Source organism: Aquarana catesbeiana, linkage group LG02, assembly GCF_042186555.1.
Source record: "Aquarana catesbeiana isolate 2022-GZ linkage group LG02, ASM4218655v1, whole genome shotgun sequence".
NCBI classification, from domain to species: Eukaryota; Metazoa; Chordata; class Amphibia; order Anura; family Ranidae; genus Aquarana; species Aquarana catesbeiana.
The window spans coordinates 56,165,677-56,189,803 of NC_133325.1; the positions used below are offsets into that span (position 1 = coordinate 56,165,677).

The 24,127-nt window shown below is 43.0% G+C and overlaps 1 protein-coding gene and 1 non-coding gene across 2 annotated transcripts in view; both read right to left on the minus strand.

Moving 5' to 3' along the window:
* LOC141130723 (small nucleolar RNA SNORA63) overlaps positions 1-38 on the minus strand; it is a 131-nt gene extending 93 nt beyond the window's left edge. Inside the window, exon 1 of the small nucleolar RNA XR_012242485.1 lies at positions 1-38. This exon is cut by the window's left edge and continues 93 nt beyond it. This is a non-coding gene — a small nucleolar RNA (small nucleolar RNA SNORA63).
* Positions 1-24,127, minus strand: part of LOC141126891 (phosphatidylinositol-binding clathrin assembly protein-like) — a gene marked incomplete at its 3' end in the record, with an annotated part of 78,395 nt that overhangs the window by 24,703 nt on the left and 29,565 nt on the right. The window contains 1 exon segment of the mRNA XM_073612944.1: positions 8,162-8,304. Coding sequence (XP_073469045.1) covers positions 8,162-8,304 — 143 coding nt within the window.

The window sequence follows — 24,127 nt, forward strand, 5'->3', positions numbered from 1 at the left end:
AACAGCACTTCACAGCTATACTGTAACTTAACCTGCATGACAGTGCATTTTTTTAGCACTGATAACTGTATTGGTGTCACTGATCCCCCAAAAATGTCACTTAGTGTCCAATTTGTCCGCCGCAGTCCCGCTAAAAAGCACTGATCGGCACCATTACTAGTAACAAATAAAAATTCCATAAATGTATCCCATAGTTTGTAGACGCTATAGCTTTTGTTTTTTTACATTTTCTTATTGGGTATGTTTTATAGCAGAAAGTAAAAAACACTTTTTTTTTTCTTTTTTTCAAAATTTTCAGCCTTGTTTATAGCGCAAAAAATAAAAACCACAGGGACGATCACATACCACCAAAAGAAAGCTCTATTTGTGGGAAAAAAGGACATCAATCTTATTTGGGTACATCGCACGACCGCGCAAATATCAGGTAAAAGAACACAGTGCTGTATCGCAAAAAATGGCCTGGTCATGAAGGGGGGTAAATCTTCCCAGAGCTGGAGAGGTTATAGATGGCTATTAGTAAGGACAAGTGGCTATTCATCTAAAAGGTCACACTTCAACTTCCATATAAATCATTTTAGTCAGTAAGATAATGTTCCCTAAGTGGGCCAAAATGAAGACAAAAAAAAAAAAACCTAGAGGGCTCTGCTTTTCTAATGCACATCAGGAACTTTTACAGGCAGGGTCTTTATTTTGCACTGCATACATGGCACACCCGTTTTCCCCAGGAACGGTCCTTCCCAAAGTGACAGGTAATGCCCTTGCATACATGACTTAAACCTGGGTTCTCCAAACTGCTGCCCGAGGGCCAGATGCGGCCCTTTGCTAGCCTTCATCCGGCCCTTGGGGAACCATTGCTTCCAATGGTATGAGGCACAATTCCTCCCACTGACGACAACAATGGGGCACCATTTCTTCCACCAATACCAACGATGGGGCACTACTCCCCTCCACCTGACCACTAACACTGAGGCTGTGTTTTTTCTCACTGATGCTGGGCCCGGGGGATTTTCTACCCCCACTGGCCACAATTCGGCCCCCCTAAAGTCTAAAGGACAGTAAAATGGCCCTTTGAAAAGTTTGAGACCCTTGACCTAAAATATTGTCCAGATTGCCCAATGTAAGAAAGTTCACACACAGTACTTTTATGGCTATTCAACTGAAATTAAAGGGTTAGTTCACCTTTAATTGGCCCTGGTATGTGTATGAATGTGAGGTTAAGGACCTTAATGTGAATGTACAAAATATATATATATATATATATATATATATATATATATATATATATATATATATATATATATATATATATATGTGTGTGTGTGTGTGTGTGTGTAAAGCGCTACATAAATTGACAGCGCTATACCAATACCTAAAGTTAATAGACACTAAAAGGGGAGGCGTCCAATATTAGTTCACCTTCACATTTTTGTTGTAAAGGTGAACACCTCAAAGTGTTACTAAACCCACAACAGTATTATCAGTCTGTATATGCTGTAAAGCAGGGATATGCAATTAGCGGACCTCCAGCTGTTGCAGAACTACAAGTCCCATGAGGCATAGCAAGACTCTTGACAGCCACAAGCATGACACCCAGAGGCAGAGGCATGATGGGACTTGTAGTTTTGCAACAGCTGGAGGTCCGCTAATTGCATACCCCTGCTGTAAAGCATGCTCGTTATACTCACTGTGGAACTCAGGGGGTTAATTATCTGTATTGTGTAAAAGGCTGCTTGATCTTGTATGCACAGATCCTCCCCCTCCCTGCACTGTCTCCTGGACAAGTCCGGATAAGACAGAGCCTTTGGAGTCAGGCTGCACATGCTCAGTTTGATGTGTATTGCTAGAGAGGTTTTTTTTTCTTGGAAGAGTGCATGTGATCAGCCCAGGGCCAATCAGCACTATCCGGACAGAGGGTCAGGGGTCCTGCAGCCTCATAGGACAGCTCATTGCAGTATAAAAAAAAATCCTCCTACAAGCTTCACCAGGAACTGATAGAAGTCACAAGACTGCTATATACTGCTGATGAGAAAAGGTATTTAGCAGTTTATATTTACTAAAATTGCATTTCCATGTTCTGTGTACTGTGGGAGACCAGATATAGTGAATGCAGAGTCCTGGGTTTAGTGACACTTTAAATACAAAATAACAGTTTTATACATATTAGGCAGCACATTACAGTCTATGACAGCACTCCCCCCCCCCCCCTCCTTTAGCCAAACTGTACCCATGTATGTACATCATACAAACAAAAAAAACATCAGAGTTCTCATCACCACAATAAGCTGAACACAACATGTTAACTTCCTCTGTTCCTTTTATGGATTGTATGCAGCTTTCACTTAATGACAACCAAGTGTGGAAATCAAAGACTTCTAAACAGAGAATGAAACCAGTATGATGACGCAATTTCTACGGCATGTTGATTCTGTGTACTCATTCATAATTTAAAACATGGGAAGAGAGTACACCGGATTTACATCTATAGCCCTTATTAGAAATGGTTAGTGGTAATAAAAGAGGAAGAGTTAAAGTGTTACTAATCCCACAACAGTAAAATCAGTCTGTATATGTAGTAAAGCATGCTTGTTATACTCACTGTGGAACCTAAGGGGTTAATCCTCTGCATTGTGTAAAAAGACTGTTTGATCCTGTCTTCTCTGATCCTCCCCTTCTTCCAGAGATTTCAGAACAGGCCCTGATAAGACAGAGCCTTTGGAGTCGGGCTGCACACGCTCAGTTTGGTGTGTATTGCTAGAGAGGTTTTTTTCTTATTGGGAGAGTGCATGTGGTCAGCACAGGGTCAATCAGCACTGTCCAGACAGAGGGTCAGGGGTCCTGCATCCTGAAAGGACAGTCAGAGGAAAATGAAAACTCCTCCTACAAGCTTTAACCAGACACTGATAGAAGTCTCAAGACTGTTATATACTGCTGATGAGAAACGGTATTTAGCAGTTTATATTTACTAAAATAATTGCATTTCCAAGTTTTATGTACTTTGGGAAACCAGACATAGTGAATGCAGGGTCCTGGGTTTAGTAATACTAACTTCACCAGTCCTATACAATTCAGCCGGGTCAGATGCCCTCTCCACTACATTAACCTACCTCCTCATTTAGTTACAGATTTATACTCACCCCTCTACCTTTCTGTCCTTCCTCCCTCTCCCATCTTGGTTTCATTAATCTGGTGTGTCCTCCCCTCCTCCACATTTCACCTTTGATCCTGCACCGTCTCCCTGACCACCCTTCTTACACCCTTCTCATTTAATCTGATTCACACATATTTATGATGGTAATTTTTCCGCTATACCCAACGTACATTACACCACCCCCACACTACCTCTAATCCTAGTTCTTTTCATACATCACTTTCCCACTTCCCTTCTTAATCAAAGAGGTAACAGGACCAGGACTTTTCAAATCATCCCAATGATCTCATGTTAGTTTCCATTCAGACTATGTTCCTCCAACATCCCCACCCCCGATAATTTTGTTTAGGGATGCACCGAATGGGTTTTTGGTGCCGAAACTGATACCGAAAATAAATCTTCCTTGATCCCGAAAACCCAAACCGCTACTGAAACACCGAAAGTGACTGTTTTTAAAAATATTTTTATACAGGAGACGGTCAGAGACTGCAGACATAATACAGGTGACGGTCAGAGACTGGGGACATGGTACTGGTACAGGAGATGGTCAGAGACTGGGGACATGGTCAGAGAGTCAGAGATTGCAGACATGATACAAGAGATCATTGCAGCGCAGCCAGTGTCCCCATTGCAGCGCAGCCAGTGTCCCCATTGCAGCGCAGCCAGTGTCCCCATTGCAGCGCAGCCAGTGTCCCCATTGCAGCGCAGCCAGTGTCCCCATTGCAGCGCAGCCAGTGTAGGGAGGGGAGAGCCGCCGCCGGTTTAAATACAGCACCGGGAACATCACAGCTTTCATTTCAATAGCTGTGTGTTCCCCGCTGCGCGCCGTCACATACAGCCCCTCCCCCTTGTCTGGGGAACTTTGATAGACAGCTCACCCGTCTCAGGATTGGACGGGTGATCTGTCTATCAAAGTGCCCGGACAAGGGGGAGGGGCTGTATGTGACGGCGCGCAGTGGGGAACACACAGCTATTGAAATGAAAGCTGTGATGTTACTGGTGCTGTATTCTAACAGGCGGCGGCGGCTCTCCCCCTTTCAACAATATAAGAAGCCCCCCTGATAGGTGGCACCGGTGTATACCTACTTTTGTTCAAATTGTCACGGTAATGTTTCTTTTGTGTTACCACTTGCACAATATCATATGGACCATTATGACCACTGAAACATAAACACTGTATTATCTATTGATGCTGTGTTGTCCTCAGTGTTCCTAAACCCAGGACTCTACATTCACTATATCTGGTCTTCCAGAATACACAGAACATGGAAATGCAATTATTTTAATAAATATAAACTGCTAAATACCCTTTCTCATAAGAAGTATATAACAGTCTTGTGACTTCTATCAGTGTCTGCTTAAAGCTTGTAGGAGGAGTTTTCATTCTCCCCTGATCCTCTGTCTGGACAGTGCTGATCACATGCACTCTCCAGGGAAAAAAAAAAAACTCTCTAGCAATACACACCAAACTGAGCATGTGCAGCCCGACTCCTAATGCTCTGTTCTATCAGGAGATGGGTTGGAGTCAGTTAAAGTAGGAGGATCAGAGAAGACAGGATCAAGCGGCCTTTATATACCATGCAGAGGATTAACCCCTTAGGTTCCACAGTGAGTATAACAAGCATGCTTTACTACATATACAGACTGATTTTACTGTTGTGGACTTAGTAACACTTTAAGGCATAAAAAAAAAGCTGGTATGTAAAATATTGATAACACTTGGTATTAAAGAGGAGGTCCAGTCTGCGTTAAAAAAAATGTAAAAAGTCAGCAAATACTGTAGCTGCTCACTTTTAATATAAAAAAAGGACACTTAACTGTTCAGGGAGCCCGCCATGCCGGTACCGGAATTCGACCCGTCCATCGGCTTTGGGTGCAGGCGCCAACATCCTTACTAAGGTAAACAGGAAGTGAAGCCTTGCAGCTAAACAGCCTGTTTCCTACTGCGAGTCGGGACGAAGGAGGGGCTGTAAATGACGTAGGTTGCCGTGGCGCCCCTACATGGAAGTGGGAGCGAGTACCTGTTTTTGATAAGTGGAGCCTCCACTTTTGGGTGCAACTCCGCTTTAAGAAAAATTACAGCGGAACTGAAATCAGAAAATCTGTTGTAAGGACGTAACCTCTTCCCTTTGATAGATTGTAGTTTGTTCACACAGACTGTGGCGCATACGTGGTACAGTGTACAGCCCTGGCATCTTAAGAAACCAAATGCCTCTGTATCTGGAAGAAGTGGATGATTTAGCAGATGTAGCAAGTCTTAAGCTACACTAGTGGTGGTGGAGGGCACACTGGTATGTCCAGATATGCTAACGCAATGCTCAACCAACCAGAACACTTATTCACCCGTACATACAGATGGACCTTCTGAAATGAGGCAGGCGGCAACCTGAAGCCGAATTCAAACCACTTGCACTGCATTTAAAGGCCAAGTTCACCTTTTGGAACATGTTACACCCTTATATTTAGGGTGCAACATGTAATGCTTTCCAACTCCTGCCACCAATCCCCCCCCCCCCCCCTCAATGCGACAGCGGGTGAGGGATCTTCTCCCTACGTGTACTGTCAAAATTAAAAAAAAGATCGGCTGTGCGGGGCTCCACCCACACATCTGTGTTATTCATTCACTGTTTCCTGTGAACGAATGAACTCCAAGTACCATCATCCACCGTGCCAGATGAACTCCAATAGTGCCAAAAAAGAGTGCCCTTGCCGTTCACTCACAAGCCCTGCTGCTTTCAATCTGAAAGCTGGTATGGGAGGTATGGGCTGAAATTTACAGGGCTTGTCCGCAGAAGCCTGACATTGCACCCCTGGTCTACTGATCCTGAGTGCAATGCTTTCCAGGTTCCTGCAGGGAAAAAAAAAATAAAATATGTATTTTTTTCTGCAGTTGGTCATGGGAACAAGTGTTCTAATTGTAATATCCACCCCCTCGATAAACACACTTGAGTTGATGCATGCCAACATGTCTAACTTGTGTTAACTTTTTTCCTTTCGTACAGCTGGAGCCAAACCCCCCCCCCCCCCCCCCCCCCACCTTTATGTGCTCCTCTTAGATGCAACAAATGGCACGCAACAGGACATTGAGCAATGAAGCCCAAACAGAAGAGGCGTGAGTCAGCCATAAGGCATCATTGCCTTCTTCAAAGATGAAAACCCACTAAGGCTCGGTTCATACTGTATATGAATTGCACAGGAACCACACCGCATTCCAATGCAATTCACATGCAATTCAGTGCGGTGCGATTTAAGCCCATTCGTTTTAAAGGGGCTCAAATCTCACCAAAGAAGCGCAGGCACCTTCTTTGGAGCTGCAACGGACTGGATGGCATGGTCGTTTTGTGCCATGCGATCCGGTACAGGCAAACACATGTTTGTGGCGCCGTTATCTTTGTATTGACACCCACAGCAAATTGCAAGGGCAGTGTGATTGCATTACGGTGCAGGAAACACGCACAGATTGTGGCATTTCCTGCACTGCACAAGTGAGAACCGAGCCATATAGTGTGTGATAGATGTGTGTGTGTATATATATATATATATATATATATATATATATATATATATATATATATATATATATATATATATATATATATATATATATATATATATATATTTTTTTTTTTTTTAAAGGGAGAAAAAAAAAAAAAAAGGGGGCATTTATAATAATAAATAAAAAAAAATCTGTATTAAACAAAACTGCATATACATTTTCTCTTTGAATATAGGTTAAAATCAAAAAAGTTATTCAGCTATTTCTCTTTAGGTCTAATGTTATTCATTCATAGGAATAGAGTGAATCAGGGAGTATGGCAGCATTGCCTATGATTTAGGCCCCTTTCACATAGGCGGACCGTTTGTGTCATCAGTTGAGCCACTTTTTTTAAAGAAAAAAAAAAAAAAAAACGGATGAAGTTTATATCAGTTTTTCACCTGTTTTTATATCAGTTTTTTACATCTGCGAAAGCTAGAGTTCTTAAAGAAGAACTTCAGGTTTTCACTAAATTTACAAGCTGGCCCAAACGAACCATGTCCTTCACTAACCTGTGAGGCCGCCAGATGTGCGTTATAAAGTGTATGTAGCTGAGGCTCTATACAGCACACCACACTGTTCTTGGTGCAAGCCGAGACTTCTTGTCTCATACCCGGAAAACCCAGGAGAGTCTACAGCAGTGGCGCTCATCCATTCAGAGAGAGCTATGCATTCTATCAATGAATACAAAGTTTCCTCTGATTAGTCAGAGAGGTGTGCTGATGTCACACCTCTAAGCCAATCAGGGGACACTTTATATTAATTCATAGAATACATCACTCTCTCTCAATGGATGAGCGCCACTGCTGTAGATTCTGTGTTCCAGGTACGGGACAGGAAGGTCCCGGCTCGTACCCGGAACAGCCTCAGATACATACAGTGGCCTCACAACAGGTTAGTCAGGGACATGGTTCGTTTGAGCCAGCTTGGCCCAAGCAAGTGTGTAAATTGCGTGAAAACCTGGAGTTCTTTACCCACTTGGGTCTAGGAGCCATTTTTTCATTTTGTCTGTTTACATTCAATTTTCAGCCGTTTACATCTGTTTTTTTTTTTAATAGAAGAAAAATAGGGCTTGGAGTAAAAAAAAACACAGATGTTGACGGAAGCGGATGTAAATAGATGTTTACATCTGTTTTTACATAGAGATGCACTGATGTCAGGTATTCATCCAACGGATGGATGAAAAACAGACAAAAATTCTGCATGTGTGAAAGGGGCCCATCAGTTCATCTAGTGGACAAAATGTAGTCATTTCCTGATTCACTCTTTATGAATTGAAGACATTCAACATTGAGAGACTGTGTGTGGCCTAACATTTAATTTTACCCCATTAGCAAAAGGACAAACTGTTTCACTGAAACGAATATCTCTGCAAATGTTTTTTTATTATAATAAATGCAGAGGAATATCTGATTTACTGGGTAAAGCACATCATTCAGAAATCATCGTCACAACATTACACAAAATTGTGGCGTTACCTCATTGCCATACACCATGAGGTGGTGAGTTGTAATCAAAGACTTGAAGACTACCACCCAGCTGCTGTTGGTCGTTCGTTCAAATAACGTGTCTGCCAGTTGTGGGATGTTTACATTCATCTCATTTGTGCACTGGATCAAATCTGAAAAACAGCAAAAACGCAGAAGTTGTAAATGTGAGACTCTAAAATAAATCGTCAACCACATTCAGCCATTTCTTGAAAACGAATTCCACCCAAAACAGATATTTCACTTTGGTGTTCTTCCTGGCAATTCTAGACACATGTTGGCGTATAAAACTTTTGAGCAATCCAGTGGTGAGAAATTCCAATATGGATTACCAGTTGTAACAATATGGCACGACAATTACAAAGGTTTAAAATGGAATGCAAGTCTGGATCTAACTAGCTGCCCATACAAGACTCTTCATTTGAGCCGATGTCCCCCATCCACACATTGTGCTCATCTTCCCTGCAAGCAGGGAATCTTGCTGGCAGGATACAATGATCAGAGTTGCAAGCTATGAGGCACTGATTGTTCAGGAGAAAAACAGATCGACTTGAGTACAACCAGATAGCCCATACATGGATCTAAATTTGGGAGCTCCCTGCTGAACTGACTAAATTTGAATCCATGTATGGTCTGCTTAAGCTCAAAGCTGCTCCCACCCCCTTCTAACTCCTACTCAAACTACCCTGTATAGAGCAAGTGGTCTCCAAAGTGCATCCCGTGGGCCAGATGTGGCCCTTCGTTTTTCTTTATCAGGCCCTTGGGGCACTATTCCTTCCACTGACACCAATGATGGGGCACCATTCCTCCCACTGACACCAATGATGGGGCACCGTCCCGCCCACTGACACCAAAGATAGGGCACCGTTCTGCCCACTGACACCAAAGATAGGGCACTGTTCTGCCCACTGACACCAAAGATAGGGCACTGTTCTGCCCACTGACACCAAAGATAGGGCACTGTTCTGCCCACTGACACCAAAGATAGGGCACTGTTCTGCCCACTGACACCAAAGATAGGGCACTGTTCTGCCCACTGACACCAAAGATAGGGCACTGTTCTGCCCACTGACACCAAAGATAGGGCACTGTTCTGCCCACTGACACCAAAGATAGGGCACTGTTCTGCCCACTGACACCAAAGATAGGGCACTGTTCTGCCCATTGACACCAACGATGGGGCACTATTCCTCCTCCTACTGGCCATAGGCATTGTTTACTCACTGATCACCAAGACCAGGGCATTTTCTACTCCCACTGACGAAAGTCCAGTCCTCCTAAAAATCTGAATAAACTAGCCCTTCTTTGGGAAAGTTTGGAAATCCCTGTAGTAGAGGGAAGATGCTTATACTTATTTATTCTCAGGGCACTTCAGTCTGGTCACAACCTCGCCAGTGGCTGGCCACAGTGGACAGAAGAGAGCGCCAATAAAGGCTGGAATGCCTGGGCAGTAATGTCACCCATATTGGCTATTTGTTGTTGGCTGTCCCTTCTCTCCCCTGTAGCTGGCTTCTAGGAGCCGATCACATGACAGGACCCGGAGCACTCTAAGAATTAAAAGCTTTTTATTTGAACAGGGTAGCTAGAAAAGGGCATTGGGAAGGGGCGGGACCCGTGTTAAGTTTAGTTATATTTAGCCTGGACTTCCACTTCAAGTCTGGAACGCAGAGATAGTGCTCCGTGGCCCACGCAGAGATCCGCTAGGGCTCCGTGGCCCACGCAGAGATCCGCTAGGGCTCCGTGGCCCACGCAGAGATCCGCTAGGGCTCCGTGGCCCACAACTGCATACAGATCAAACAAATAGAAAAATCTGCTTTCACAATGCTGCAAATAGACTGTAATTTATGCAGTAGGCATTGTAAATATTCCCGCTAACGTTTATATGAGTACAGCACAAATGGGAGTATAAGAGCCGCCCACATCGCTAGCAAAGGACACTAAGCGTCAACAGCAAAAGGTGGTGGGACAGGATGATGCGAGTCAGACAACCATGCAAGCTCTAGATTAAATCTGCAAAAATTCTGGGGCTCCCAGGGCACGCAGGAAGTAATCAGTCCGTGAGAACGGGCACCTCAAATTGCCTGAAAACCAGGTCACTTATCCAATGGGGAGCTCTCTAATAAGAGGTCTTAAACCTACAGTAGTACACACTCGGGTGGAGCCGCTGTACTAACAATTGTACTAACAATCTAATGTTAGTACAGTGATCACCCCCTCTAAACTATTGTGTTCTGACAGGGGGAAATGGGGTCAGCGCTGTCAGCCACTGGATAAGAACGCTGATTGGGTGCCGATTGGCAGACCTTTTTCACTCGCGCCCCTTCGACAGAACCTGAACGTTTAGTCAAATTCTCCTGGAGCGGCTGCTATATGCATGGGCCAAACATCTATTGAACTGGTAGATACAGCCCGATATTCAGCCCATGTGTATGGAGCTTTAGGGTCACCATACATAATATTGAATCATACAATCAACTTTAGATTTACCAAAAGTACACAATGAGGTCCTACCTAATCTATCCAATCAGAAAGGCCCTTGAAAGGGTGTTGGTAGAGTCACAGGAGAGATTGTACGGTCAGACTAACATGTGCGGCAAGCTTTTGTGGCACAGAATGCAAATTTTTTTACATAAAAATGAGAATTTTTTACATTTTTCAACCTATTACACTCAAGAACGATTTTCCTTAACTTGCCCCACCCCCACACTTATGTTACACCACAGACAAGAAGATACAATAGGTTCCTAACCGGCACAAATCTGGTGTGGGAACAACTGACGGGATCACAGGAATCCTTTAGCATGCACGGGTCCACATAATATATGTGAGGTCACCCTCGTTCACCGGGGTGAGTGCTGGAGACTACGGAAGTCAGATCCTATTAGGACTGCTTATATAAAATACGTACGGTTATTTTGCTGCATGGTATTCCTTTTAAACAATGGGCTGAAGACAGGATATATATATATATATATATATAAATTTTTTTTTGGATTTAAATTGATTTTTATCACATTTATTTTAATAAAATGCTATATAATATATATTCACCCTGATACAGTCACAGCCACTGAGCTCATCATAGGTGCCAGTAGAGGTGCACACTGCACTTGAATGGTCTAAAAATAGGGCAGCGGTCCCTCCTGTGACACTAGGAGGGTGCTGATCACTTCATCCCTACTATGACCCGGGTTGGGATCATCAATAGCTGAAGAATATTCTAAAGGTGGCTTCTGTTTAATGCATTTTTGGAATAGTTTTTGAACGGAAAGGCAGCCTTGGCTACAACACATTATGACGCTGTATCCATATGGGACAGCATAGTGTAATTTTTGCCAAAGGTGAAATTACACTTTTAAAGTGATTCTAAAGAAGATTTTTTACTTTATTAAAGTAAAACACAGAGATCCCAGTTCTCTCAGGGGAGAGGAGACAGATCGTGTGTTCATACTATGTAGTCAGACCCCATCAAAACTGCCCCATCATATTCCTCTATTATAAACCAGTACATGGTGTGTCTGTCCCCTCCCCCGGGCTCTGTAATCAGCTGAGATGCTCCAGCCACCTCCCCCCCTGTGTATAACAGAAGCTTTGGTAACCATGGCAACAAAACAAACACTAACAGTACACTCTGATTAATGGCTAAAATTTCCTGAAATGACCTCTAAACAAATGGCCGTATTTTAAAAACTATACATCCTACAGCGAAGATCTTTATATTGTGAGAATCACAAGACCCAGACCTAGATTTTGATGTATAGTATGTCTCTGAAATATTAAAAATGAAGGCACAGTCGCAGTTTAGAAATTGCCCTTCAAATTTGGAGGGGGCTAGAGTGTAGTTTCAATGAATGTCAATGGACGGCGTGAGTTGCAAACAAATGGTCATATTGTGAAAACTATCAGGACTATGGCTTAGCCGTGGACATGTTTAGTGGCAGCAGGGATAGCTGAACGTTTTGATATAAGATTTGTGTAGGTGGGCTTGAAAATGAGGGAGTGGCGGCAGTTTAGAAATCATGTTCTGATTTTCCAGCTTTTGTCATCTCCCACTCTAGTTTCCCCATTCATTCCTATGGGACCAATTTCGCCGCAAAAACGACGATATTTCGTGAACCATTCGGCGAAACGTTCCACAAAGTAATAGCACACCATTCGGGAACAATCCGCACGTTTCGGTATATTACTTGTCTATGTAGTGTAAAAACTGTGGGAGGAGTTAGGGTGGTAATTTTGGCTATAATAATAAGAATAATATATATGTGAGATAACAGTAAGTGGTCTTGCTATGCAAGAACACTTAATTAAAGTGATTGTAAAAGATCACCTTGGAAAACAACCCATTCAGTTTAAAATAGAAAATGAAAGGCAAAATGTGTATAGATCTGATAAAAAAAAAAAAAAAACACAACACACACACGAAATACCTTTTTTTCCCTTTTTTATAATGGATTACATTCCCTTTGTTCTCTGCTGCATGAGAGCTGGGGGGGGAGAACAGCGCGGCACACTGAGCTTCCAAGTGAATGGCTGTGCAGTGGGGGCGTGTCAGAACAAGTCTGATCATTGGAGAGCACAGCTAGAGAACTGACCACACTGTGCTCTCCTGCTTAGTGTGGTCAGTTTTTAATAGGAAAACAGGGGGGGACTGGCAGGAACACCAGGGATTTCACATAAGAGAAAAATTGCCTTTAGAAGCATTGTAAGGCTGTCTGCACACGGGTCGTCTACCTGTTGTGCTGTTTTAGTGTACTTGTGAGGCATAGGTACAGCATCCAGCTTTACGACACAGCCTGTCAGAGTCTATGGCAGGCTGAAATACGCTGGGGCTGAACGCTGTACTAAGCGAGACTTGCATTAAGGAAGGAACGCCCAGAACGCAGCAATCACAGCGATCAGCAATGCATGCTACATACATACTACTCAAGTTCAGAATCATAAGTATTTTTCTGATTGCATTGAAACTCGCTGCAACCTTCATGACTTTGTAGAATTATTACCACGCTGGCACGCGAGCAGACAAATGGAATCCAACAACACAGCTCTGCTTATTAACTCAGCTTCTCCATTTTACTCCCCATCTTCATTCATTTTTAGTAAACACGAGCAATGTTTGCCAAACTCAACCCAAGGAATCTTCAACGGAAGCAACCGCTGCCAAAATTCCGACATTAGAGGCAGGAAAGCATCTGCTCCCAGAGAAATATACACATGTGTGCGAGACATTGTAAGAGCTTTATGGAGTGAGATCTGGGAACTAGCCATGAATACAAGGAGAAGGTACAGATCTGGGAACTGGCCATGAATACAAGAAGGTACAGACCTGGGAACTGGCCATGAATACAAGGAGAAGGTACAGATCTGGGAACTGGCCATGAATACAAGAAGGTACAGACCTGGGAACTGGCCATGAATACAAGGAGAGGGTACGGATCTGGGAACTGGCCATGAATACAAGAAGGTACAGACCTGGGAACTGGCCATGAATACAAGGAGAAGGTACAGATCTGGGAACTAGCCATGAATACAAGGAGAAAGTACAGATCTGGGAACTGGCCATGAATACAAGGAGAAGGTACGGATCTGGGAACTGGCCATGAATACAAGGAGAAGGTACGGATCTGGGAACTGGCCATGAATACAAGGAGAAGGTACGGATCTGGGAACTGGCCATGAATACAAGGAGAAGGCACAGATCTGGGAACTGGCCATGAATACAAGGAGAAGGTACAGATCTGGGAACTAGCCATGAATACAAGGAGAAGGTACAGATCTGGGAACTGGCCATGAATACAAGGAGAAGGTACGGATCTGGGAACTGGCCATGAATACAAGGAGAAGGTACAGATCTGGGAACTGGCCATGTATACAGGGAGAAGGTACAGATCTTGGAACTGGCCATGAATACAAGAAGAAGGTACAGATCTGGGAACTGGCCATGTATACAGGGAGAAGGTACAGATCTTGGAACTGGCCATGAATACAAGGAGAAGGTACAGATCTGGGAACTGGCCATGAATACAAGGAGAAGGTACAGATCTGGGAACTGGCCATGAATACAAGGAGAAGGTACGGATCTGGGAGCTGGCCATGAATACAAGGAGAAGGTACGGATCTGGGAACTGGCCATGAATACAAGAAGAAGGTACAGATCTGGGAACTGGCCATGTATACAGGGAGAAGGTACAGATCTTGGAACTGGCCATGAATACAATGAGAAGGTACAGATCTAGGAACTGGCCATGTATAAAGGGAGAAAGGTCTATAGATCTGACCCATCATCTCTAGGGAGAAATCTACACAATCGGAAAAAAAGTCTCCAAGTCAGAATAGAAAAGACTTCAATAAAAAGGTATTCACTAATTATAACCATTGTGAACAATAGTGTAGCCTGACAATAGTAGGCTGGTCCTGCATATGACATCAGTCCGTATATTCCTCCTGACCAACCTTATAATAGCGTTGCTCTCAGAAGAGCAATCTGTGCTTGGATCGCTTTTTAGAGAGCATCTGACAGGCAGTGAGATGGCATTGTATCGCCACCTCACTGCCTGTTTTAACATTTTAAAGAATACGTAAACCCAACATTTTCTATTACTGATGCCTGTTGTGCCATGTACTCAAAGTTTACAAACCCCAGGCGCCAGGTCGCCATGGCGACCAGAAGTTCCAACCTGGAGCCTGGGCTGCCGCCCAAATGCTTCCTATTCTCCTCGCTATGTATCCAGGGCTTCGCTTGCCCATCTGCAGGCCCAGGACCAGCATAACAGGTGGAGGGGGAATAAGAGCAGACACACTTCCGCTCCCATCCCCTTCTAGTTGTGGATCCAGAAGTGATGTGACGCAATTTCCAGGCCCACGTTGACAGTTGCCCCGGCAAGAATGTAATACAGTGCGATGTGCATTGCATTCCTTTCAGTAGAGCAGAGGGAAGACAGTCTCATTAAAGAGAACTGGTCACCCCCCCCCCCCCCCCCCCATAAAAAAAACACTAAAATAAAGTTTTAAAAAAAGAAGAAAAAAACATTTTTTAAATTCTAAAAAAAAAAAAAAAAAAAAAAAAAAAAAAAAAAGGTACAACCAAGCACATAAAATCCGCATCACAATGCAAAGAGCGGCGCCCGCAGCATACTCTAGGTACTCCCCTCTCTGCTGCCTTTGCAGCATTAGGGGGTGCAGCCGCACTTGCAACAAAGCCAAATTCCAGGTTCTTTCTCCTATTTATGCATTTACAGGCAGACCAAGCTGTCCAAAAAAGACAGAAACAGAACGGGAAACTATAACCCTTCCAGAAGTGACGGAGCAGTTGGAGCAAGGTTTATTTATAGAAAAAAAAAAAATACATTTAGACCTTTATAACTCGCACATGCAAGCTCAGCGTATTTTCCCCAAACGTGACACTTCCGCATTTGGTGACGCACAAGCAAACATCAACGCACCCGAACCTCAACTAATATGGTGCTGAAAAAAATACAACTTGAAAAGGAAATCTCTAGAAAATCAGGAATGGGATGTTAATCTATTATAGACGGATTTATAGATTGTGTGGTTTCTCTACAACAAGTCTTTAACTTGGGAAGCCAACACAGTGGTGGGCTTTATTGCCGAGCTACTGACACACTCATGCATACACTTTGGCATACACACCCCCCCCGCACAGTGACCACGCTCTCATCGACAGATCCCGATCACTGTTTACAATCAGGAGCCGGTGGTGATGGGCAATCACAATAATTACCATGACCAGGAAAACCTATGTAAGTCTCGAGTATTCTGAAGTTTTAAAGGGTCAGCTCCCACTGGCTGGAAAGCGTTGCGTTATAGCTGTTCGATAAAAACTATTAACAATTAAAACTTTTTTTTTTTTGTTTACTTTATTCATTAATATTTTTACAGCTTTAAAATATTTACACGTTTTACATTGAAAAAAAAAATATCATTTGTAAAATAACTTTTAATAATAATATTTTTCAAGTACCATTGCTGACAGCTGAAGGGTAAACAAAAAATGTTGCCGTAGGTATCAGTAATTGGCGAGTACAAAAAAAAAAAAAAAAGACCCCAATATAACTTAAAGCGGAGTTCCACCCTGAAATTTTTCTCTCAGAATTGGACTCCTCTAAACCTATACAAAAACATTTGGAGGAAATTTTTTTTTATACTTAGCAGAATCGCCCTGTTGCTATGTAGTCATCCTAATCTGCCACTTCCTGGTTCGCGGAGCTCCTCATCACTTTCTCCCTCACCTGTGCGAGGGAGGAAGTGACACATCATTTCCCAGGAGTCTGTGGGCAGTACTCTGATGTTGTCATAACAATGGGTCGGGACCTTCCTCCGTCGCCACCCGTTGTTATGGCAACTTTAGAAACAATCGGCGCTACGGCCCATGAATCGCGCATGCTGGTTACCCAGCATGCACCTCTGCAAAGCTAATCCAGGAAGAGATCTCGATTGGGCTTCACATGCCCACAATCATGATGGTAACGGCCACAACAGGACGCAGAAAAGATTCAGTAAGAAATTTATATTTTTGCTAAATACATAATAAACATTGTATACTAGTTATTGTATTGAATTAGTAATGATAGGATCAATTAAAAAAAAAATTTAGCCGGAGCTCCGCTTTAATGGTAATTTTTTTGTTATTTCTTTACACATTGCATTATTTTTCATTACATTTATTACAATTTGATTGAAGCAAAGAGTATTATGTCTTATTTTATTTATTGCCATCTTGTTTGATAACAAAATGTTCAGGGGTTGTAAATCTTTAAAATAAAGTTATTCAGAATTGTAAAAAAAAAAAAAAAAAAAAAAAAAAAAAAAAATTGATTGTCATGTTATCCAGAATCATGCAAGCTGATCTGAACAGCAAAATATTTCCAGTAGTCAGTAAAGCAGGGAAGAATCTGCAATTCCACAAATGCTCCAGCCAGAAACGCTATTACAGGTAGTCTTACATACAAAATGAACCCATACTGAAAAAAAAATAACAATAAAAAATTAAAGTGGAGTTCCACCCACTTTTACATCTCTTCAGCATCCCTCACTAAACTGTGCACTGTAAACAAACTGGATATTTTTAATTTTTTTTCCTCAGCACCTACTGTATATCTGCTGTATTCATTTTTCACTTCCTCCTCCCTGGCCGCGGCCCATCGTATCATTTTCTGTTTGCAATGCCTTCTGGGAAGGGGCGTCAACTTCCTCTGACACTGCCGTTGCTATGGAATCCTGACCTGAAACCTATTACACTGCTTGTGCTGCACTGAGCATGTGCGAGATCTGCAAGGATGAGATCCAGGAAGAAATACAGTCTGGCTTCAGATGCCCACACTTAAGATGGCCACAGCCTGCTGTAAGTTTATAAAATAACAAACTACTGCTATAAACTAACAAAACAGACCTTAGTTTACAGACTAACTTTACTAGAATACATTAAGCTTGTGTATTATAGGGGTACTTTTATTTACAAAGTATAATTTCGGCTGGAATACCACTTTAAGTTACTGCTTCACTTTAGATTCCCTTTAAACAGTATACATTAGTAAATATTTCTTTTGGGTGCCGTCAATGCGTAATTCTGCATTTTTAATAAGAACGCTATCATTTTCTGGGGTCAGACTAAGAATAGGGCAGTAAAAATGCTGATGTGATGGGACGAAAGGATCTAACACTACGCTACGGAACAGGACGTGCTGATTCAGCATTATCAAATGCGGGCGAATAAGGTTTCACCGGAGAACCTCCATACAATAGCATGACGATCAGGAGATAGCCAAGACCTGGCAAAGAAAGACAACACGACTGAGTGCAGCAGCCTGGTAGATCTTAAGTGTCACCCAAATCCTAACCAACTCTAAATCTACTAGGAGCCACATTCTAAACCTAACCTATCTAGCCCTGTAAAACAAAAATCAATATACTTACCTTTTCCGCAGAAGCTCTGGTCCCACGTCCGGCTTCAGTGTGTGAGAATGTGCAGGAGAGGCAGCCGACAACAGAAGCCCACATAGTAAAGTCTATGGGTGACGTCACTTCTCAGCCGTTGTTGGTTCTCTCCTGCACGCGGCAAACGCCGCTGGAGACCGGACCGGCTGGGCTGCAGAAAAGGTACGTATATCGATTTCTTCATTACAGGGTTATATAGATTAGTTTTAGAATGAGGCTGCCAGTAGGTTTAGAGCTAGTTAGGTTTTGGGTGAACGTCTGTGGGTAAACTGATTTCTCGTGCTCAGATGCAGCAAGGATCCACTTTAAAAAGAGGAATTAAACTCCCATCTCTGACTTTTACCTGTAGGTAAGCCTTATTATAGGCTTACCTATAGGTAGTGTAAATATCTCCTAAACGGGCACCATTTAGGAGATGTTTACTGTACATTAGAGCTGCACGATTCTGGCCAAAATGAGAAATCACGATTTTTTTTTGCTTAGAATAAAGATCACGATTCTCGCAGCGTAAAATCTTTCACATTATACAAAAAAATTTGGCTAACTTTACTGGTTAGTTTTTGTTTTTTTGTTATTCATTAAAGTAATTTTTTTCCAAAAAAAATTGCATTTGAAAGACTGCTGCGCAAATACAGTGTGACATAAAATATTGCAACAACCACCATTTTATTCTCTAGGGCCTCTACTAAAAAATATATATAGATAATGTTTGGGGGTTCTAACGTCTAGCAATTTCTAGACAAAAAAAAAAAGATTTTAACTTGAAAACAACAACTGTCAGAAAAAGGTTTAGTGCAGTGGCTCTCAACAATGTAGTGCCGTGACCCCTTGATAAAATTTCCCAAGTTGTGGGGACCCCCAACAGTAAAATTATTTTCGTAGCGTGGGTTTTCAGCACCCAAGGCAAGACAAGTTATTTGTACCCCTAACCCACGGACATTTAGCACTCCCTGAGTCCCTTCCACTCGTACAGTATTAAAACCTTTTATGGTACATTTTAGGATGTACCACTCTTTCTCTTTGTTCTCCTTTCTTTCCTTTTTATCTCTCTCTATCCTAATATCTTGTTTTTGTCCTCATTACTCTCTCTAACCATGTTTCTTGTTCTTTCTCTCCCTTTATCTTTGTTCCTCCCCCTATTTTCCTCTCCCTTCCAGGCAGTCTCTATTTTTATTCCTTATAGGTTACATAGTAGGTGAGGTTGAAAAAAGACACAAGTCCATCAAGTCAAACCTACTTCTCTTACTCCTTGGTGGGGGGAATGGGATGGGTGGCAGTGCTGGGGGAAGTTCTGATCAGCCAAATTAGGTCCTCCTGATCAAGGTCATCTACTGATCTGAGAACTGTAGTGGGGACTTTTAATGGCAAATATAATCACAGGTAGTATTACTCACTGTGTCTCCAGCTTTGTGGTGTCTCGTAGCAGTGACACCTATGCTGAAATCAGGAGATGGGGTCTCCTCCAGCCCCTCCCACTTCACATTCCTCACCAGTCAGCTGACCTCTAGTCTCTAGCCATGCCGTGAACTGGATGGGCGTCCGCTGACTCCAAGAACAGCCCAGCTGGGCGGCCACAAAAAGGCTGGGAGAGTGGTGCGGGTTTCAGGAACAGCCCAGGATTTGGTGACCCCTGGCAAATCATCATTTGACCCCCGAAGGGGTCGAGAACCACTGTTTTAGTGTTTAAGTGGTTCCTAATTTACATTCAGAAGTCTATACCTTTGACGTAAAAGACAAATTGATACAATGTTTAGACTTAACATTCCACTGATAGAATGTTTTAAAACTTGGCAGACTGCCCAGACTTTTGATGGCAGAGAGCAAATTCTCTCTGCTTCTGTGACTGGCTGGAGCCGCGATGACGTCGCTCTTGCATGAGGGAGCCGTCGTTTATGGCACAGGGCTCTGAAGGAACTGCAACCCAGGCTGTACCTTCAGAGCCCTGTGCCATAAACGACGGCTCCCTCATGCAAGAGCGACGTCATCGCGGCTCCAGTCAGTCACAGAACTAGAGTTTGTGAACCCGGAAGCAAGGCCGGTGATGATGAGAGCGCCCAGTGACATCTTGGCACTGGAAAGGATTTGTTTTAAAAAGGTTGTAAATGCTCGTGTTTTTTCACCTTAACGCATCTTCTACGCATTAAGGTGAAAAAACTTCAGACACTGAGCAGCCGCCCAGTTTTACTCACCTGAGCCCGTTCGTTCCTCCGCCGGAGACGCTCTCTACCTCTCTGGATGGGGGTTCCCAGCTCTTGATTGGATAGATTGAGAGCAGCGCAGCCATTGGCTCCTGCTGCTCTCAATCAAATTCAATCACGCGGGGACGGAACCGAGTCCGGCATTCTGTGTCTATGGACGCAAATGCTTGACTCAAGAGCGTGCCCGCAAGGTAACCCCCAGGGAGAGAGTTTCTCCTAGGGGGTTTACCGATGTGGGGGAGGAGCCGCAAGCGCCGCTGAGCATGAGGCTGTATATTCTGCAATATTTACATTTTTTGGTAAACTCATTCAATGGATCCAAACTCTGCAAGCTGAGATAACATGCACTGGATTGATGCATTCACAGAATTTCACAGTAACCATGAGATAAAACAAAGTTCAGGAATATTCCTTTATCCCATTGTTTTGCAAATCTATGTACACTACAAACTGGATGATTGAATCAGTTCTGATATCTGTCTTACTAACCTGACTGCTTATTATCCTCAATAGGAAACCTTCATTTTGTTTGTAAATATTAAAGATTCTAACTACCAGCAGCAGGAATTAGTCCTTACATTTAAAGAGCACCTGTCATTTCAGATCCATCATGGCAGCGCCTGTTAGCGGGTATCCACTCACCTGCTGCCGCCACGTCCCTCACCTTGTTGTGTCACTGCCGCATCACCAGCCGTCCCATTAAAGTGAATGAGTCTGTCGGGGAGTCAACAGCGGGTCAGAGGAGGAGCGGCTGTGGGACAGAGACGATAGCTGCGCTTTAAAAATCATGATTTAAAATCGAGTGGATTTAAAGCGAGCCCTTTTTTTTTTTTTTTTTTTTGTAAAATTCTTTTTATTAAAGCGTTTTAAGAACAGACATACAAAACATTGCGAAAGAGTGACTCTGACAATGCCAGGCCCCTCCATGACTAACATGGTCAACCATTACACAACATGTTCAATCTACCTAACATAGGCACCTGACTGTGTGTACTCTTGAACAACCTTCCCCCCCCCCCTCCTCCAATAACCCAAAACTCAGTTCACCACTGTTCTCGGATGGCAGAATCAGAATAAAACAAAAACAAAAAAGGGGATACACAAGAATACCGACTCTGGACCAATATATGCGGCCCAAGTAATAACAAGGTAATGCACATCTATCATCAGCATTCTAATTCAGAACTTCAGAGGATGTACCCATCCTTATTAAAAACGAAAAAGGATGTGGGACTTTAAGTGAGGCACACGGGAGCAGAAGTCAAACTAGAATGAAGTAATACATAAATTCATAAGTTTACATTTGTAGGCACATAGCTCAATAAATATAATTTGTATTCAATCATAAAATACATTCCAACAAGGACTTCTATGTAAACATATGAGGATATGAATAAAAAAATGCATAACAGTAAATATGTGGCACGCAGTGTCACTAGAAAAAAGTGGCAAAGACAAAATGCAATAACAATGGAACGGCCAGCTCGGTCGGCCAGGTGACCGAGCTGGCCGACCGCAATCGCTAAACTGACCCCACCAAGCGCTGGAGATGGAAAACACGCTGCTGCTATGGGGCGTCATAAAGACGCTGAACAGCCGGCGCGGATGGCATGACGTCGACGCGCAGTGGAGGAGGCCCCGCCCACCCCACAAGGCGGAGGGGGGATCCCCAGTACGCGTCGCAGCTCCGGAGTGTGGCAGAAAGGGCAAGCCAAGACAGACAGCAGCCAAAACCAACAGTGCACGGATCTGCTGCCTGGACACGCTCCCTCAGCTTCGGACCCTGGCATTGTGGGTGGGCTCTGCATTCAGGGCTGCGCCGCCTTTGCACGGACACATTTGTAAGTTCATGGTCTTTGTGGAAGAATGTGGAATTTTATGTTTTACATTTGCCCACTCGTCCTTTAAACTACTCTAAATATTGCTAATTTCCCCTATTTATAAGCGATTAATACGGTTATGCTCCTGATGAGTGGCTATAAGGTCCCGAAACGGCGTAGAGCTTACAACTACCGTTATTCATACACCATTATTAGCTATGTATGGACGTTCCATTGTTAGTGCATTTTGTCTTTGCCACTTTTTTCTAGTGACACTGCGTGCCACATATTTACTGTTATGCATTTTTTTTATTCATATCCTCATATGTTTACATAGAAGTCCTTGTTGGAATGTATTTTATGATTGAATACAAATTATATTTATTGAGCTATGTGCCTACAAATGTAAACTTATGAATTTATGTATTACTTCAGATTAAAAAATTGAAACTTCATTCTAGTTTGACTTCTGCTCCCGTGTGCCTCACTTAAAGTCCCACATCCTTTTTCTTTTTTAGTTTTTAATATTGAACCGGGATGGAGGAGGGGTATGAACGGCCCCACTATCCTCATTTAAAGTCCCAACACTGTTAATTTCTCTCCTTTTAATCATGTACCCATCCTTGTTTAAGCCTCCCCCTCCGTATATCAGAGAGCTCGTGATTTAAATAGACTTGATTAAGGGCCAGTTCACACCACATGCAGTCCAGTGCATTTTTGTTCTGCAACAAAAAATGCATGGAAAGTAGGTTATATGGTTTTCAATGGCATAGTTCACACCAGTGCTTGCAGTTCCAGAGAAAAAAAAAAAAAAGAAGTAGAACATGCTGCATTTTTCCTGCACTGGAACACTGTAAAAGGCATCAACAACTCACTGGAACGCACCTGTTCCTTTGTGAGGTTAGGAGAAACAAAAAAAAAAAAAAAAAGCACTGGAATGCATCAAAAATGCGCATGCAGAAAAGAATCTGGAATGCATTCGGACTGCATTTCTATGGTGAGAACTGACCCTTAAAGAGGAAGTAAATCCATCGATTTAACAGTTTCAAAACGGTTACATTCCCAGCATGCCGGAATTGCTAACTGCACATTGGTTTTGCTCTCAACCAAACTGACAAACCATCCAATGGCTGGTGTCATTACTGATCACATGTTGTGCAGCATCAGGGCAGTTAAGGATTAAACAGAGGCCAAGATGGCAGCTTTCCTGGCTGAAAATGATAGGAGGGGGGTTTTACTACTTCCACTTTAAATCAAATCCACCCCGTGTGCTAGTATGTGATGAATATTAAATACATTATTGGCATACCATTGCAGGGTACGAGAAAGAAAAAGAAGAAAAAAAAAAAAAGTCTGCTTTAACCACTTGCCGACCGCCACACGCCGATATACGTCGGCGCAATGGCAGCGGTGGGCAAATGGGCGTACCTGTACATCCCCTTTAAGAGGCGGGGATAGCAGGCATGCGCGCGTACAGAGTGACCGTTCACGCGGGACCGTCGGACTCTATGTCCACTGGTCTCCCAGCGATCGTGTCATGGAGCACCAGAATGGGGAGATGCCTATGTAAACAAGGCATTTCCCCCGTTCTGGCTTGTGTCATGACAGAGATCACAGCTCCCCGTCATCGGAAGCAGTGATCGCTGTCATGTGACTTGAAGCCCACCCCCCCCCACAGTTAGATCACTCCCTAGGACACACTTAAATCCTTTACTGCCAGTGTCATTTACACAGTAATCAGTGTATTTTTATAGCACTGATCGCTGTATAAATGACAATGGTCCCAAATTTGTGTCAAATGTGTCCGCCATAATGTAGCAGTCCCGAGAAAAAAAAAAAAAAAAAAAAAAAAAAAATCGCAGATCACCGCCATTACTAATAAAAAAAAAAATGAAAAAATAAAAATGCCATAAAACTTTTGCGCAAACCAATCAATATACGCTGATTGCGATATCTTTTTATCAAAAATATGAAGAATACATATTGGC